Raw genomic sequence first — 16,485 nt, 5'->3', positions numbered from 1 at the left:
TGCAGTGACATTTTTTTCTGAATATGTAGGTGTACTCAGAAATATGTTTCTGTTAAATTTGCCTCTTTTTAAGTGTTTTAGGATATGGTAGCAATTCTTTGTATTGGAGAAAATTGGATAGCAACAGGTTATATTTTTATATTTTATAAACTTGATTAAGAAGATAATTAATCATGATTAGTTGTATAATAATTAGAACTCCGCCTAAGGAATTGGGTTGGGTCTTCCAACGAATTACGAAACATATGGACAAAAAACCCGATAACATGATGGACTAATGGTACAATGTTCCCATGCTTGTTGAATGAAGATGTATTATCAGAAGATTGCATGTAGTAACGATGAAGTCAGAGGGTGTTGAGGGGGGGGGGGGGGGGGGGGGGGGTGTGTTGGACTTTTGCCCATTGAATCAATAACATTAGGGCGTGGGTTTGTCTCTATATACAAAACAAAAGTTGAGAGAATTTGACAAACCCAAGTTGAAATTTTCATGAAAGTTTATTCTTTTATTTACTATTGAATTTTTATTTTGGTTTTTAACATGGGTAAGGGTTAGACATAATAAATGGGTTGGGTCGGCTTGAGGCATGAAAAAAAACCAGTCTAAAAGGGTACGACCCACGGTTGTAGTCAGTTGTGTCTGGTCCAGCACGGAACTGTAATTGTGCCTATAAAAAATAATTTTTTTTTTTAAATATAAAGAAGCCAAACAGTTTCCTATATAAAGAAGCCGAAACAGTTTTAGTCAGTCGTGTCCGGCTTCTACGCTAGGGCCAGTAGCCGTTGGCTTGGCCAAAAAAATTTGATTTTTTTATTTTTTTCTTACAAATTTTCCTGTATAAACTCCGTCTCCTCTTGCCAAAATTTATATGTACAATTTCAATCTTTCATTTTTCTCGATCTTATATTTTCTTATTAATCTCTCATTTTCAAACTCTTTCCATTCACAAGTAATATTTTTCTATATATATAATTTAATTTTCATTTTAATCTTGTTAATCAATTATTATTTTTTATAATTTTATTTATCAAAATATTTTATAAATGGATCTAGAGTCAAATAAGTTTAATCTGATTGGCTATTATGATGTTGATGATATAACTAATGATCTATTCGGAATAAAAGCATAGGCACTAATAGGTGAAAATAGGACAACTATAGACTTGACAGGAAGAAAAAAAAAATGTTTATGTTGTAAGATCATTTCGATCAAATTTAGAAAATGATCGAAGGAAGAGTAACTTGTGGAGTAGTGTGCAAATATTACAGTTTATGTTTAACATGTGCTAGTTTTTGTAAAAAAAATTCACACAAGATAAGAGGGTGAAAACAAATTGTCTGTTGGTTCTAGTGTTAGTGTAGCAAGAGGTTTGAGCGGTTCCGAACACATGGGAGAAATGTATACTTTCATGTATGGTCAAATAAAAATGCAAGACTACATAACCAGTTGTCGATTTTGATAAACATTTTTCTTACGTTGAAAATGAAATATTAGAATGGATAATGTAGAATATCATTCACTCGCATTTAAAAGAATTTTTAGGTCTACTCTTAGACCATACATTCTTAAAAATTATGAATTAATTAAATTAAAAGTTATTGGAGAACTTTGTGATGTTATTTCAATAACTTCATATTTATAGATAGCCACAAATTAAGACATAAGGTATATATGCACAATTGACTATTACATTAATTCTTATTGATAGTTGTATAAAAAATTAATTACATTTATAAATTTAGAATATTTATATAATGGTTTTACAATTTTTCGAGCATTAGCCAATAATTTTTATAAATATAAAATTAACAATTTTATTTTTATAATGATTTTTGATAATACAAAAAATAATGACACTGTTATTGAATTAATGTTGAATCATACATATGTTCTATTTAATGGAAGATTATTCATATTATATGTGTATGTTATATTATTAATTTAATAATTTAATATGGTTTAAGCATGACTAAAGATCGAATATCAACAATTAGACATGTCATCGCATAAATTTCATTATCCCTATCACGGATTCAAGCGTATCGGGAATTATGTAAGTTAATAGGGTTAAGATAAAAAAATTAAAAACGGATGTTAAAACTAGGTAGAATTCAACATATTTCATGTTAAAAGCATGTGAAGGGTATGAAGTAGTTATAACACGTATCTTCAATACTCAATCAAAAGATTTAGAAAATCTTGTTTTTTTGACAGATTATGATTGAAAGATTGTTATGGCTCTAATGAACATATTAGAGCCATTGAAGATAACCATGAAGCAATGCTCAAGTATATATTATCTAATTACTTGGTTAATTTTGTATAGTGTTTTAGAAATTAGTGATATTTTTAAAGAGTTTAGGTATTATAATACTTTTCAAAATATATTTAGACAAATGAAATAACAATTTAAAAAATATTAGAATGAAATTCTTTCACTTTATGTTACTACCGCTATCTTAGATCTTAGGGCAAAAATATTAAGAGTAAAATATTTATTAGATGCAATTAATCATAATTTATTAATTACTAATAGTGTTAATTATATAGACGATTTTCAATATTTTTTATTGGAAATATATAACATTTATGAAAATAAATATGAAAGGAGGGCACAAAGTTCAAAATTTGAGGTAAGTTCTGGTAGTTTAGACAGAAGAAAGTTACACATATGATCGCTCTTGTGCAAAGGTAAGTAGCCTGTGGGTTAAAGTTCGAATTATTGTGAGTTTTATAATTATAATTATATCAATATTAATCATTATCCAAACATCATTAAACGTTATGATGATGAGAAATTATATCTTTTTACATTGTAGAAAGCAAATTCTAAGAGTTTTCCTATGCTTGCCCCATGCCTGAGATCTACTAATCCCTCCGATGTCTTCTCTAGTATCAGAATCTGCTTATAGTATAAGTGGATTATGCTAGATGATAGTTGATCAAATTTACTCTCATACATGATTGAAACAATCATGTGTATGAAAGATTGAGTGAAAGTTGACTTAAAATTATAAAATCGAGTTGCAGAACATATCTTAGAAGAATTCAAGAATCTTAAAATGGAAGACGAGTAGATGATAGTATATATATCATACTTATATTTGTATTGTACATTATGTAAATAAATTGATTTGTAATATGTTATAATATTTTTTATTATATAACTATGATATTGCTCTGTTACAAATAAAAGAATATCAATAAAATGTTAGGATACTATTCTTGACTTTAATAATTAGAAAATGATTTTTGTTTAATTTTTTAATTAAAAAATAAAAAGATAGTTTTAACATGTCGATCTATTTAGGATATGACATGATACGACCATATACATAAAAATTTGTGCTGTCAACCCGCGACTATGTAAGCCTTAAGCCTGACATGCCCCATAAGCCCAATGGGCCACATAGAAACCAGTCAAGCAAGGCCCACTGCCGTCTGTACATGGGGTTTTCACTTTTAAGCAGCTTTTGTTTGCTTCTTTAATGAATCTTCTTTCTACATAGGTGGTTGCCCCCATCTCCTCTTGTTAACATTTGACGGATTTTATATGTTTTGATTAAGAGTAGTGCTGTGCGTTTAATTTTTATATATAATTTTATGCATAAATAACAATATATCATTATTTAATTTGAGAATTAAAAATTAAAAATAAAATAATGTATTATTATTGGTGTATAAAGTTGTACACATAATTTTATTATTGGATTAAATCATGTCATTTCATGAATTGCAACTGATGGTTTTATTTATGCCCTATATAAACCATTTTCTAATAGCCAAAATTTAAATTTCTGTGTGCATCCAAGGATGAAATTTTGGGATAAAATCAACAACATAACCAATGCGGCTTTCATGTAGATGAAATACAAGTACAGCATAACTTCTAATAGGGCGCATTTAGGATCTTTCTAAAGGATGTATCATATCATCCATGCATAAAAACAATTTTAATGAAGGAAAAAGCGAGAGAGAAATTTGAATGATTGTCTCATTTTGCTATAAAAAAGTTGAAGAAAAAGAAGCTGGCTTATGCCAATCATAGCTTCCTATAAAGGAAAAGGAAACCAATTTCGTTGTTATCCGCCGACACCTTTTGGGAGGTGTATGTATGCCCCATAAAAACCATCTATCTGGAATTGTCCTTTGGCCAGTAGGTTTTGACGCATGGCTCCCCCATCTCCAACGAGGCCTTCTTCATCTTCATCCTTGGTGAACCAGTTTTAAGGATAATGAAGCATTATAGGGTCTTTTCTGTTCAAGTGCGAATAGATTGCATCTTCACAAATATGTTTATTTCATTAACCTTCTCTTTAAGACGGTGCCCAAATTGTTATACCTTTCGTTATGGGTGGAATTTATCAAAGGCCAAATGACTTTTTCCCACCCAAGGTATAGTGTAACCGAAATTGATATCCATTAACTTTAAAAAACTCAAAATTTTATCCATAAGCTAATTTTTATTAAAATTTTTAGTTAAAATTAGGATAAAATCATCATTTTAACAATAATATTAAAAAAAAAAATAATTAACTATTTTTTCATCCTTAAGTTTTAAAAATTAATAATTTCACCTCTAGTTAAAGTTTTTTAGTTTTGAAAAATGGTAGTTTTCGCCCCAAAACCTTTCCTCTCCTCTTCAACGACATCTCTGGCCATTGGTGACTTCCATGAAACTCCCTAACCCATTTTCGACCACCACCTTGGTCTAGATTTGTTGGATTAGACAAATCTAGACGGTCTGGACGGCAAAGGCATCGCCAGCATCTTCTGGTGACACATGGCTAGACAATCTTTGTCTAGTCATTGCTTTGTTTGGTCGACGGTTCATCTGGGTGACACCTTCATCATCCGAATAGTTTAGATTCGTCTAATCTAGATGAATCCAGATCAAGGTGGTGGTCAGAGATGGGTTAGGGAGTTTCGTGAAGTTCGTTGGTGGCTGAAGATATTGCAGGAGAGGAGTGGAAAGAAAATCCTGGTTTGGGGGGGGGGGGGAATGCGACTTTTCAAAACTAGAAAATTTTAATTAAAGGTAAAATTGTTAGTTTTTAAAATTTAAGGGTGACAATATAATGAATTATATAAATTTTAAATATTATTATTAAAATGATGATTTTACCCCTAATCTTAACTGAAAATTTTAATAGAAATTGACTCATGGATGACACTTTGAGTTTTAAAAGTTAGTGGACATTAGTTGCGATTACTCTATACCTTGGGTGGGACATAGTCATTTGGCCTTTGTCAAATAAGGAATTTTACTGTTGTAGGACCTTTATAGTCATCTCGTCGTAATGACACAAACAAAACAATTTCCTTCTCTAGGTATAATATCAAACAGTTTTAAATAATAACAAATATATAAAAAAATATTATTTTATTACAGTATCTTTTATCAAATTATATACCCTAAGTTTATTAAAATATATATTAAAAAAGAATAAAATAAAATGAGAGAGGAAAGTATAATAAAATAAAAAGATGAAAGTGTTTTTGAAATAAAGTTTTAGATTCTTTTGAATTTTATTTCTTTACCTTTTTATAAAAGGCCAAAAGACTTGTCCCCACGCAATGTTTAATGTGTTCACAATATTGACCTACGAAATTTTAAAAATTTATTATTTTATTAAAATTCTTATTTAGAGTTAAAAGGAAAAATATAATTTATTTGAAAATATTAAAAAATATATTCATCTCATTTTTTTTTCTTAATTTAAAATGTAATAATTTCCTACATCTAAAGTTTGAAAAATTACTATTTCTCTCTAGAGTTTTATTTTTTTTTCTCTTCTTTCTCCAGTGATTGTTCTCCGACCAATCTCCCATACCTTCATGCTATCCAATCTCTTGAAAGCAGACGAATCATCAGTCAACATGAGATCGATCAACGATTTGTTAGTTGAAATCTGTACAATATATAAATCTATCGTAGGTCGATCTGTGCAAAGTTTTTGGGTTGGGATATTTGTTTTTGCAATGTAATTGCACAAATTTTTAAGTTATTTTAGGGTATGTATCCAAATATTTGAGGCTAGATATTTTCCTAATTTTGTGTCTATAAATGCCCTAGTGTACAACTCAACAACTAATGCAACACATTTCCAACACACTATTCTAGGTTTCTTTGTGTTCTTTGTCGTGTGTTTAATTCCCTCACTCTTTTGTTCCAACCATCATCTTACTACCTAGGATGGGGAAAACTGATTTAGTTCAGGTCTTTGCTACAGTGCTGCCCTGGAGCACTATAGGAGCGATCAGCCTATGATAATTTACATCCTACACAACAAAAAGAACATCTACTCTATTAGTCCCAACAACATTCACAACTACCAAAATCCTTAACCTTAATAAAATCCATCAAGTCAAGTGTATGAACCTAAAACCTTTAAAAAAAAAAAAACTGAAAAAGTTGCATTCAAGCCAGTATTTATCAGAAAATTTGTAATGTGTACGATGAAAACAGTCACAACTAAACCTTTTTCCCTCCTTGTAGAGTGAAAAAACACTTTAAACATGCAGATTGAACACCAAACAAAGAAGAATGGTGATGGGTGATTAATGATAACAAAGAATGGTGAACACAACTTCAGAATACACTCTAAAACTTCAATATGGAAGGTTGAATTATTGGATATGGTTGCATTTTGGCTGGAAAGTGTAATAGATAGGTTGAGATTAGAGGTGTGTATGGTCCAGTTAGGTTAATTTTTAAAAAATACATCATACAATATAATACATGATATAGTAAATTGAGTTTTTGATATAGATACAAAATACGATTCGACTATTACTCATTTATATATATATTATTTCATAAAATTAATTAAATTATTATTATCTAAAACATACTATACATATGTAAAATAAATATAAAATATAGATATACAGTATACATGTATAGAAAACGACAAAAAATATATGAAAAAACAAGTTGTACCCTAATTACTTATTGGAATATTTTGTCAAATATATATATATATATATATATATATATATATATATATATATATATATATATCAAAATACGATTTACAGTTTAGTTCGGTTTAAAAATCGTTCAAATTATAACCCGAATTAAAAAAAAGTTTGAAAAATTCTAACTCAAACCGAATCATTTTACAAATAAAACCAAATTACACTATAATTTTTAAGCGGTTTGATTTTTTTACGATTTGAATCAAATTATGCATATTTTTAGTTGAGATTGATTTTTGAAAATGGTGGAGAAAGACTAAAAATTCATCTGACAGTTACACGAGTATAAAAAGTGGGAGGTGTGATTATCTTTGTATAAATCTCTAAAATTTGGTTATTTTAATTAGCATTGTATAATAAACAAATCCAAATACGGGAATGGCTTGGGAGCTTTAATAGCAAATCATTTGATATAGAGAAAAACTAAACCTTAAACCCATGCAGTGCTATTGAGCTACCATAGGAAACCTATACTCACCTTAATGGACCTTATAGATATATGTGAGATTAAAATGGAATCTAACTGAAAAATTCATGAAGCCCTTCTTTTTTCAGTAAGACATCTAATAAGTAACATGATGAAAAATTTTTTTTTGGCCAAAAGAGTTATTCACATCCAAGGTTTACTCCATTTTCAAACTCATATTTGTAAAGTTTTAAAAACTCAAATACTCAACCGTCATCCAATTTTTTTTAAATTTTCTGTTATATGAGTAAAATTATTATTTTATCAATAATATTAAAAAAATATATAATTTTATCTCATCCCCTTCCCCAAATTCTGAAAACTAACAACTTTACCCTAGCAAAATTTTTCTAGTATTGAAAAACGACTTTTTCCCCATAAGGTTTTTTTTTCCTTACATTTTTTGGCTAGCTTCTCCTCTTCGGCCGCCTTCGTTGCTGATGGTCTTCTTTCTTGATTGAAGTCATTGTCAATTCATCTTCCCTTGTTTTTGGTTAGTTTCAATCCAAATCAACACTCTTTACAGGCCAAATGAGATGTGTTTCGATGACGGAGATAACAAGATGCATTCCAAATTACGTTCGACAATATGCGTTTGGGTGATAGAGATGACGAGATGCATTCCAAATTGCGTTTGATGAAGGTGGTGGATTCAACCAATTCCACCAAGTCGTTTGTTGTTGAAAGAGAAGACAGACAGAGAGGTTGTCAAGAAAGAAGATCATTGGCAGTGAAGGCAATTGGAGAGGAGAAACTGACTTGGAAATATAAGAAAAAAACCTTAGGGGAAAAAAATCACTTTTTAAAACTGAAAAATTTTAAGTAAATGTAAAATTGTTAGTTTTCAAAATTCAGAGAAAATAGAGTTGGAATAAAATAAAATTATCTATTTTTTACTATTACTATCAAAATAATAATTTTACTTTTATATATAACAGAAAATTTTAACATAGATTTGATAACAATAAGTATTCGAGTTTTTAAACTCCACATATGTGAATTTGAAAATAGACTAAACCTTTGGTGGAAATAAGTCTTTTAGCCTTTTTTTTTTTTTTTAAGTATAAGACTAAATCATTAATTTAATTGTAGACCATAACCATAATGTCTCACATAATGCAATTAATAGTAGTGGGTGTCTTAATCTTGGATGATCTAATACATGGGGTTTCAAACATTGCTTCTAAGAAGGGCATGGACTCATCTTAAACACAATCAGTCAATCATTTTTTACATGTTGTGTGATGTGAGCTATAGCTTATCTTCCTTTAGGGTCGTCGTCATGTCAAGAAAAGATTTGAGTTTTCTCCAAACTATTCTAGTGTATATGATACATGCAAGAGCCATTCTTAAATAGCTATAACATTTCATTCTGTCTTTTTAAATATGTCACCTTTTTTAGAACAAAGATGCTTAAATTACCCACAAATTTCCTACCCTTTGATATATACTAGAAGTCAAACTTAAACATGTTATAAAAATCAATGTATTAATAGCACAAGAGCAGTGAATTTATTAAATGCATAATTTGACTATAGTCACAGTTCTAGGGTTTTGTGGTAGTGGAATAGTACACCCTAACGCACATGCACTGTTTATTGGCTTGTGCTCATGTGGTTTCATCCTACCATAAATTTGTCAGGGGAATATTTTAATTTTGACTAGTTTATACAAAGGTAATCTACAACTTATTTTATTGTCAGTTATTAAATATCTATATCTGTTTAACTTTTATACTTACATTTTACGGAACATCTCTCTCTTGAAATAGTCTTTTGAAGTATTGTCAACATGACGAATAAATACATCTTAATGTCTCAATTGTCACACCCTATTTGATGCTTTGTAAAATCATACAACCTCATTAGTTCAATATACCATGAAGGCATGTTATGTCACTGCCTGTGGCATATGGGTTTTCTCTTATTAGTTTATTTTACATTAAAGAATTGACACAAATATGCTTCCATTATCCATATTAAAAACCAAAGCATTAATGGTGTGAATGTTTTTTTTTTAAGTAATTTAAATCAAAATTTCAGAGACTTAACCTCAAACATTTCTTTGAAAGTTTTAATGCACTATCTGCTAATGACATGAATGTTGGTATGATACAATCAACTTAAAAAAATTACAATGAGACTTAAATCTACACATACTCGTAAATTTTCATAAATCAACTAATGCTACATGTTTTATAATTTCTAGTTATTGTATCCAGACAGGGTTGCTTCTAAAATTGTAAAGAAAAGTAAAGAGAAGAAAAGAAAAGAAATGAAAAAAATTAAAAAAAGAAAGGCAGAGAAGTTGTGTATACTTTAAGGTATTGTTTGGTCGGTGAAGAAAAGGCACTTTAAAATTCAAAAAGTATCTATCTCGAAACTATAATAATTGTGGCATAATATATTTATTATGTCAGTTACTATATAAACAGCTGTTTAGATCACCAAGAGTTCCATTATATAATATTTGACAGTTGGGTTTTGTCTTCCAAAAGTTTCCAATTTTTGCAATAACTTCTGTATCTGTTTCTCTCTCTTTTTATTCTGTCTCTTCTGCTTCTCCTTCTTCTTCGTCATACAGGGTAGAACAGCCTTTTCAGTTACTGTCACATTACATTTTCTAAATGATGCCATAGAAAAACAGAAGAAACAGGGGACTCTGTTTTGGGTTTTTGCAGAAGCCCATCTGAGTTTCACCTCTGAAACTAATCTTGTTCTTCCTCAAAAGCTCAGCTTTTCTTCTGGGTTTAGCTTCTTTTGTCTTGAAAGATTCAAAGCCAGTAGCTTTTTATCTTGTTATGTTCTTGGTTGCCATTTTCAGATTATGCAAATTAATGAGCTCATGGGTTTGTTTGTTTGATTGTTATTTTTTGATCTAGATCAAGTTAAAATGGAGGAAGTGAGGAGATATTGACTATTATGTAATTGATTGAGAAAGAAAGTTAACTTTATGAGGTTTTTGTTTTGCAAAATTCATTGTCCTTCCTTCGTTTGCTTTTGCAAACCCCCTTCTCATCTATACACACTTGGGCCATTGAAGTTGGAGAACAACTCACATGTTCCTTCAACCACAGCAATTGTGTCAGCTTCTAGTGATCATCAAGATGCGGGTGGTGGTTGTGGTGATGATGAGTTCAAAAGAGTCAAGGATGTTGAGATTGTTTTAGATGGGAAGCAGCAGCAGCAACGAGAAGAACAAGAACAGGAACAAGAAGAGGAAGAAGGTGGTGATGTTCGTGTAAAGAGCAATCTTAAGAAAGATGATTCGGATTCGAAAGAAGTTCAGAAGATGAGAGTTCAGTGGATGGATTTCTTGGGGAAAGAATTAGTTGAGATCCGTGAATATGAAGCCTGGTAAAAAATCTTCTTTTCCTTTTTTGGGAAATTTTGTTTCATGGTTCATATGTTTGATGATTATCTTGAATTTAGTTATTTTATATTGGAGCTGATAGGTTAATTTGATTATTTTTTAGTAATTTAATTATTTTATATTGGACTAAATCAATTTCTAATGCTTTGCAAAGAAAACAGATGAGAAAAAAAAAAAAATTGAATAGTTTGATATTATCAAAGGAAGTCTTTTTCATTGTGTGATGGAAAAGTGAACCTCATCCAATCACATATTTTTCAACCAGCGGAAATATACTATTGCCCAATAGAAATGGGATGGTGGATTCTTTGTTTAAATTATCTTTTAAGCCTTGCAATAACTGTTTCATGAATTGCCAGAGGACTTTGGCTTTAACCTTTTGTAACACGGTGAGTCAACTTTTAAAGTTTTGAAACAGTATGTGACAGTGATATTAGACAATCATATCTATCGAAATTTATTCTATAAGTTATGACTGATAAAATTATTTTTATATATATATATATATTATATTATTTTGTAAGAGATGAAGACTTTTTCTTCCATCTAATTGTTTTACTAAGATCAGGTGAATAATTATCACTGTTTGGATAAGATATGTTCTAGTTACTATAGGGTTAGAGTTAGGAGTACTTTAGTGTGAGTAGTGTTGGTGCAATACTGGACTTTGTTTTGTTATAAATTATAATTGGCTTATGGGTTCTTGAAAGAATAGTTTTTTATAGTCAACCTGCAGTCACTTGACAGTAGAACTTGTGGAATATGACCAGTGCCTTTCTTTCTTTCTTGATCCAATTAGGGCAGAGAGATTGGGGGTGTTCATTTTAGAAATTACGCAATGGCAAAAAGTATAAGTTGTTCTGGTGGAGTGATTTCTGTAATGAAATTATTTGACACTTCATGAAACGTGTTTAAACGGTATAACACTGAATGCATTAGCAGTAAGATTAGAAAAATAACAGGATCTTTAGGACAAATGTAGGGAGTAGACATGAAGTTGCTAGTGTGATGAGTTGATCTGTTAGTTGACCCAAATTCAAGGCGTACACAGGAGTTTCATAATCAGGCTACATGTAGGTTTATGGAATGTTTGTACTAATGTTCAGTGTCCAATGAGTGCTGTTGGCTTCATTTATTTGCTGGATAACTATGACTCTTACAAGTTCATTATATTCTCTTCTTTTCCAATGACTAGCAAAATCATTTCTACAGTCATAATTTACTTGAACGTGAATCCTTTCGCAATTGAGTCTATGCTCCAGTTACTATCATTTTATCTTCGTTTTTAGCCATTGTAACTTTGACCGGACCATCCATTGGCAATATTATCCTCAGTATGGTCTCTAAGGAGCTAATATTCTGTCTGTTTTCTAAGCAGTGAAGTGGAAGATACCAACAATGATACCGCATACGGTAAAGGCTGCGTTTGTACAATTCTGTGACTCTGCCATATCAGCTTCTTCTGCATATTCTTGCAGCGACAATTTTGTTGAGCATGGAGAGAAATAATAGCTTGTGATCTATACTACAGTCGATATATCTTCTAGTCCAAGGGTACCATGTCTTTAAATGGCTTCGGTTGCTTTGATACCGTCATCTTTCCTCACACGAGAAACACTCTATAAGAATTCAGTATAGAAGACAGTTACAGTTTTTTAGAAACCCGAAAGAACGGTGTTAAGACCCTGGAATGAACCAAGATTGGCTTTGAAGATGAAATGGAAACAAGTGACTCAAGATAAATAGCAATCACAAACCTTGATTTTGATTGGGACCTCTGTCCCATTGGGAACAATTCGGGCTTCCATTCATGATGTCAAGGCAAAGAATGGAGGGCTTGTTTTTTATCTTCTGGAAAACAGTAGAGAAAGCATGATACCCACGGTTAAAAGTATTGTCTACTTTTGATACACAATCAATTATATTTTTGTTTTTGAGTTTTACAATCTAAAATACGTCTTGATAATTTAAAGAACTCATAAACTATTTAACCAGTATTATTTTAATATCTCGAAATAATATGAATATATACACAATCTTAACATTTCTCACGTGCTTTGTTGATATGAGATTTTCCTAAAAATGTTATATTACAACCTTAGACGAATTCCACATTGACAAAATATGAAAGAGATGTTGAATATGTATATGCACCCAACATCACTTGAGAATGCAAAAATAAAACTAGTGAAATAGTCCGTGAGCTCTTAAACTATCATTTTAGGTTGCAAACCTAAAAAAAATCGTGATTGACATGAAAAAAAATCATGATTGACCATGTGTTTATAGTAGATAATAACTTTTCAATAGACCAAACTATTTGGACTAAGGATATTATAATGATGAAAAATAACATCATGAAGAGTGCCTAAGTAGGCTTAAGTTAGCCCTTTTTTGTAGTTTCATTCTTTCTTTCTTTGATCATTATTAATGATCTCAAAAAGTAGGAATAAGTGAAATAATATATGCTTCCTGCAACACAATGCTCTTAAAGTGAAAGTCTGGTATAACAAGAAAGGGATTGGAGAAAATGAATTGAGGATCAGTTGAATGTTTTGTCATTTCCATGGAAATTCTTTGCATAATTTGTTGACTTGACTTTTGTAAAGGGTGACTACCCATTCCTAAGGTAACTCTGAAAGAAATTCTCTGTACTTATACAACACACATTCAAGCAATAAAACTGAAATACCTCTTCTCATTTCACCAAATAAAAACTTACAAAGAAAAACAAATTTATACAAAATGAAGCAAAAATATCTTCTCCAACTATTGTTAGTTGTACCAACACATGTCAATTGTAGACCAGAATCAATCGAACTGTCACCTGAGTTTGGCTTATGAACCGTCGGATGTCGCCTTTTGTGCAAACCATATAAGATTCAAGAAAAACACAAAGCAAAGCAAAGGAAGAAGACTCGACTCCCTCATGTTCATCTTCTTTTATTAATGATACACCGTTTCATTTAACTTTTGTTAGTCAACTTAAGGCCACCCCAAATTTTGTTACTTCCATCACTCAACCATATACAATTTTTACTCTTACATCCTCCCTAAATTCTAATTGAGAATCATTAGAATTGTTTATAACTGAAAATTGAACACAACACATATTGAAACTATTCATGTTTCAGGTTCCTGCAACCACAATGCACACATAACACTAGAGTACCCATATACTTATATATTTTATCAATTAAGTTAACAAGTAGTCTTAACTTCCCTTACTCTTTCCTTGAACTTAACTATTTTTTTTTTCAACATATTGTCTTCGAGTTTAAACTACTCTTACTACAAAAGGATATTTTTCAATTGCATCAGTAATATTAGAAGATACCTCAACTAGACTTTCTAATTTCATCAGTTTTACCATTTACACCCTTTACCACCTATAATTTGTCTTGAAGCAATTCAAAATGCATGGTAAAAATAGCCTTGGTAAGTACATCAATATCTTGGAGTTGTGAAGAAACATACTAAATTACAACTGACTTAGCAACCACCTATTCCCTAATATAGTGCACATCTAACTCTATGTGCTTTGTCCTTCCTTGGAACATTGAATTTGTAGCCAAAAAAGCAACACTTACATTGTCACACCATATCACAACTGGTCCAAGCCAATCCATTTTCAACTTATTGAACAAAGACTTTAACCAAGCTATCTTTATAATGACCTGGTTGAATGCCCTGTATTCTGATTCATTAGATGACAAAACAACTGCTTTTTGCTTTTTGAAGCTCTATTGGATCATATTTCCACCAAGAAATATGTAGAAACCACTTGTGGACCTTTTAAGTTTCTAGCCCAATCAACATATGAGAAGACTTCTAATTTCAATAATACAGTTGGTTTGAATATTAGTCCATACTGCAAAGTACCTTGGACATATCTCATCACTTTTTTAATTGCCTATCATTGCATCTGTGTAGGTTCCTTTATCTATTAACTCAATTTATTAACTAAGTAAAAGAGATCACGTTTGGTTTGTGAAAGATACTGTAAAGCCCCAGTAACACTTCTGTACAAGGTTCGTTGTTCAAACAAAGGGTTGTCTTTAAGGAATAACTTATTGCCTTTAAACATTGGAGTTGAAACTACATTTCAATTCTGTATATTAGCTTCGTACTTAGTCTGACATAACAACAACCTAGATCACTCTTTCTTACTTCTAACACTAAGAAGTAATTCAGCTCACCCAAGTCTTTTAAAGATAACTGAGCATTCAAATCAGTAACTAGCTTCTTAATGAACTCAAAATCTAGACCAATTAGCAACATATTGTCCACGTATATGAGTACATAAACTACTATGGTATCTTGTTTATAGATAAACAAACTAGAATAAACTATTGAGTTCTTAAAACCCCTGCTTATTAAGAGCTACATCAATTTATCATACCCTCAGGGCTTGTTTCAACCAATACAAAGTCTTTCACAGTTTGCAAACAAACCAAGATGATCATGATCCTCAAAACCTTAAGGTTGAGACATGAACACTGCCTCTTGCAAATCTCTATTGAGAAATGCATTGTTAACATCGATTTGATAAATTTTCCAATTAAAAGACACTACTAAAGTAATAACAACTCTCATAGTAGTTGACTTCACCATTACACTGAAGGCTTCTAAAAAACCTATTCTAGGAGTTTGTTGGAACCCTTGGCCACCAGCCTAGCCTTTAGTTTATGCAGGGAACCATCAGTATTCAATTTTTTCTTAAACACCCATTTATGGTCAACTGTATGTGTAGCCTCTGAAGCAAGTACTAAAGTCCAAGTTTTATTCTTTTTCAAGGCTTCAAATTCTTGTTTCATAGCCTGAAATCGAAAGGGATCAATAAGTGTAGTTGAAATAGACTTGGGTTCTATAATCTGGGTTTCTACCGCAAAAGATCTAGGCTATGGAATACTACCTATCTTAGGCCTGGTTACCATAGGGTGAATGAACATTCTAGTGCCTTGACAAAAGCTATACTATATGGATCTTTATCAACTTTATCATTGTGAAACTTAATACCTCATACACTAGAGAGATCAACTTCCAAATTTAAAGTAGTGAATGTGTTGGAAGAGTCAATGGCTCCTGGTATTTGTAATATATTAGATGTGTTTGATGGTTGGGAAATTAGATAAGTGTCATTCAAACATGACACTTTTGGATTAGACTCAAAGAGACCTAAGGTCATATCTGTCTTGGATTGAACAATTGGGTTCAGGTTTGTATTATTCTTTGAGTTATGATTTTCATTAAATTTTTTAGTATGGTCAAGAAAGGATTTTGGTATTGCAAGAGTTTTTAATTCAGGAGAGAAACTATCAATGATAGGTTATTGAGTTGTGGCCAAGAAATTAGATAATTGTTCAGTACTTTTAGGAGTCAAATAAGTAACTATATTAGATTAACCTGAAGAGCCCTTAGGAATGAAAATGCTTAAAATTGTTTCCTTAACATACTTTGACCTAAAATCTAGATTTGTTTTGAAGAGATACTATATGTCATCAAACCTAACACTAGCTTATATATATACTCTCCCATTTGAGCTTAAACATTTATATCCTTTGTGGTTAAGACTATACCCTACAAACACATACTTCTATGTATGAAACTCTAGTTTGTGTTGGTAACAAGCACAACCAAATGTCTTCAATAATATATAATTAG

The 16,485-nt window shown here is 30.9% G+C and overlaps 1 protein-coding gene across 2 annotated transcripts; it reads left to right on the top strand.

Moving 5' to 3' along the window:
• Positions 1–9,884: 9,884 nt before the first annotated feature.
• On the top strand, positions 9,885–12,815 carry LOC123225249. 2 transcript variants are annotated; one of them, XM_044649166.1, is made up of 2 exons: positions 9,885–10,805; positions 12,197–12,815. In XM_044649166.1, exons 1-2 carry the CDS (start codon positions 10,402–10,404, stop codon positions 12,261–12,263), a joined length of 471 nt encoding a protein of 156 aa, XP_044505101.1. In that variant the 5' UTR covers positions 9,885–10,401; the 3' UTR covers positions 12,264–12,815. The 2 variants fall into 2 exon arrangements, with proteins under 2 accessions (XP_044505101.1, XP_044505102.1); XM_044649167.1 differs by having other exon boundaries at positions 9,901–10,805; positions 12,200–12,815.
• Positions 12,816–16,485: the final 3,670 nt, after the last annotated feature.

The sequence above is a fragment of the Mangifera indica genome, chromosome 9 (assembly GCF_011075055.1).
Source record: "Mangifera indica cultivar Alphonso chromosome 9, CATAS_Mindica_2.1, whole genome shotgun sequence".
In the NCBI taxonomy this organism is placed as follows: domain Eukaryota; kingdom Viridiplantae; phylum Streptophyta; class Magnoliopsida; order Sapindales; family Anacardiaceae; genus Mangifera; species Mangifera indica.
The sequence above is the reverse complement of the archived record's forward strand: the minus strand, read 5'-3'. Positions and strand labels throughout refer to the sequence as shown.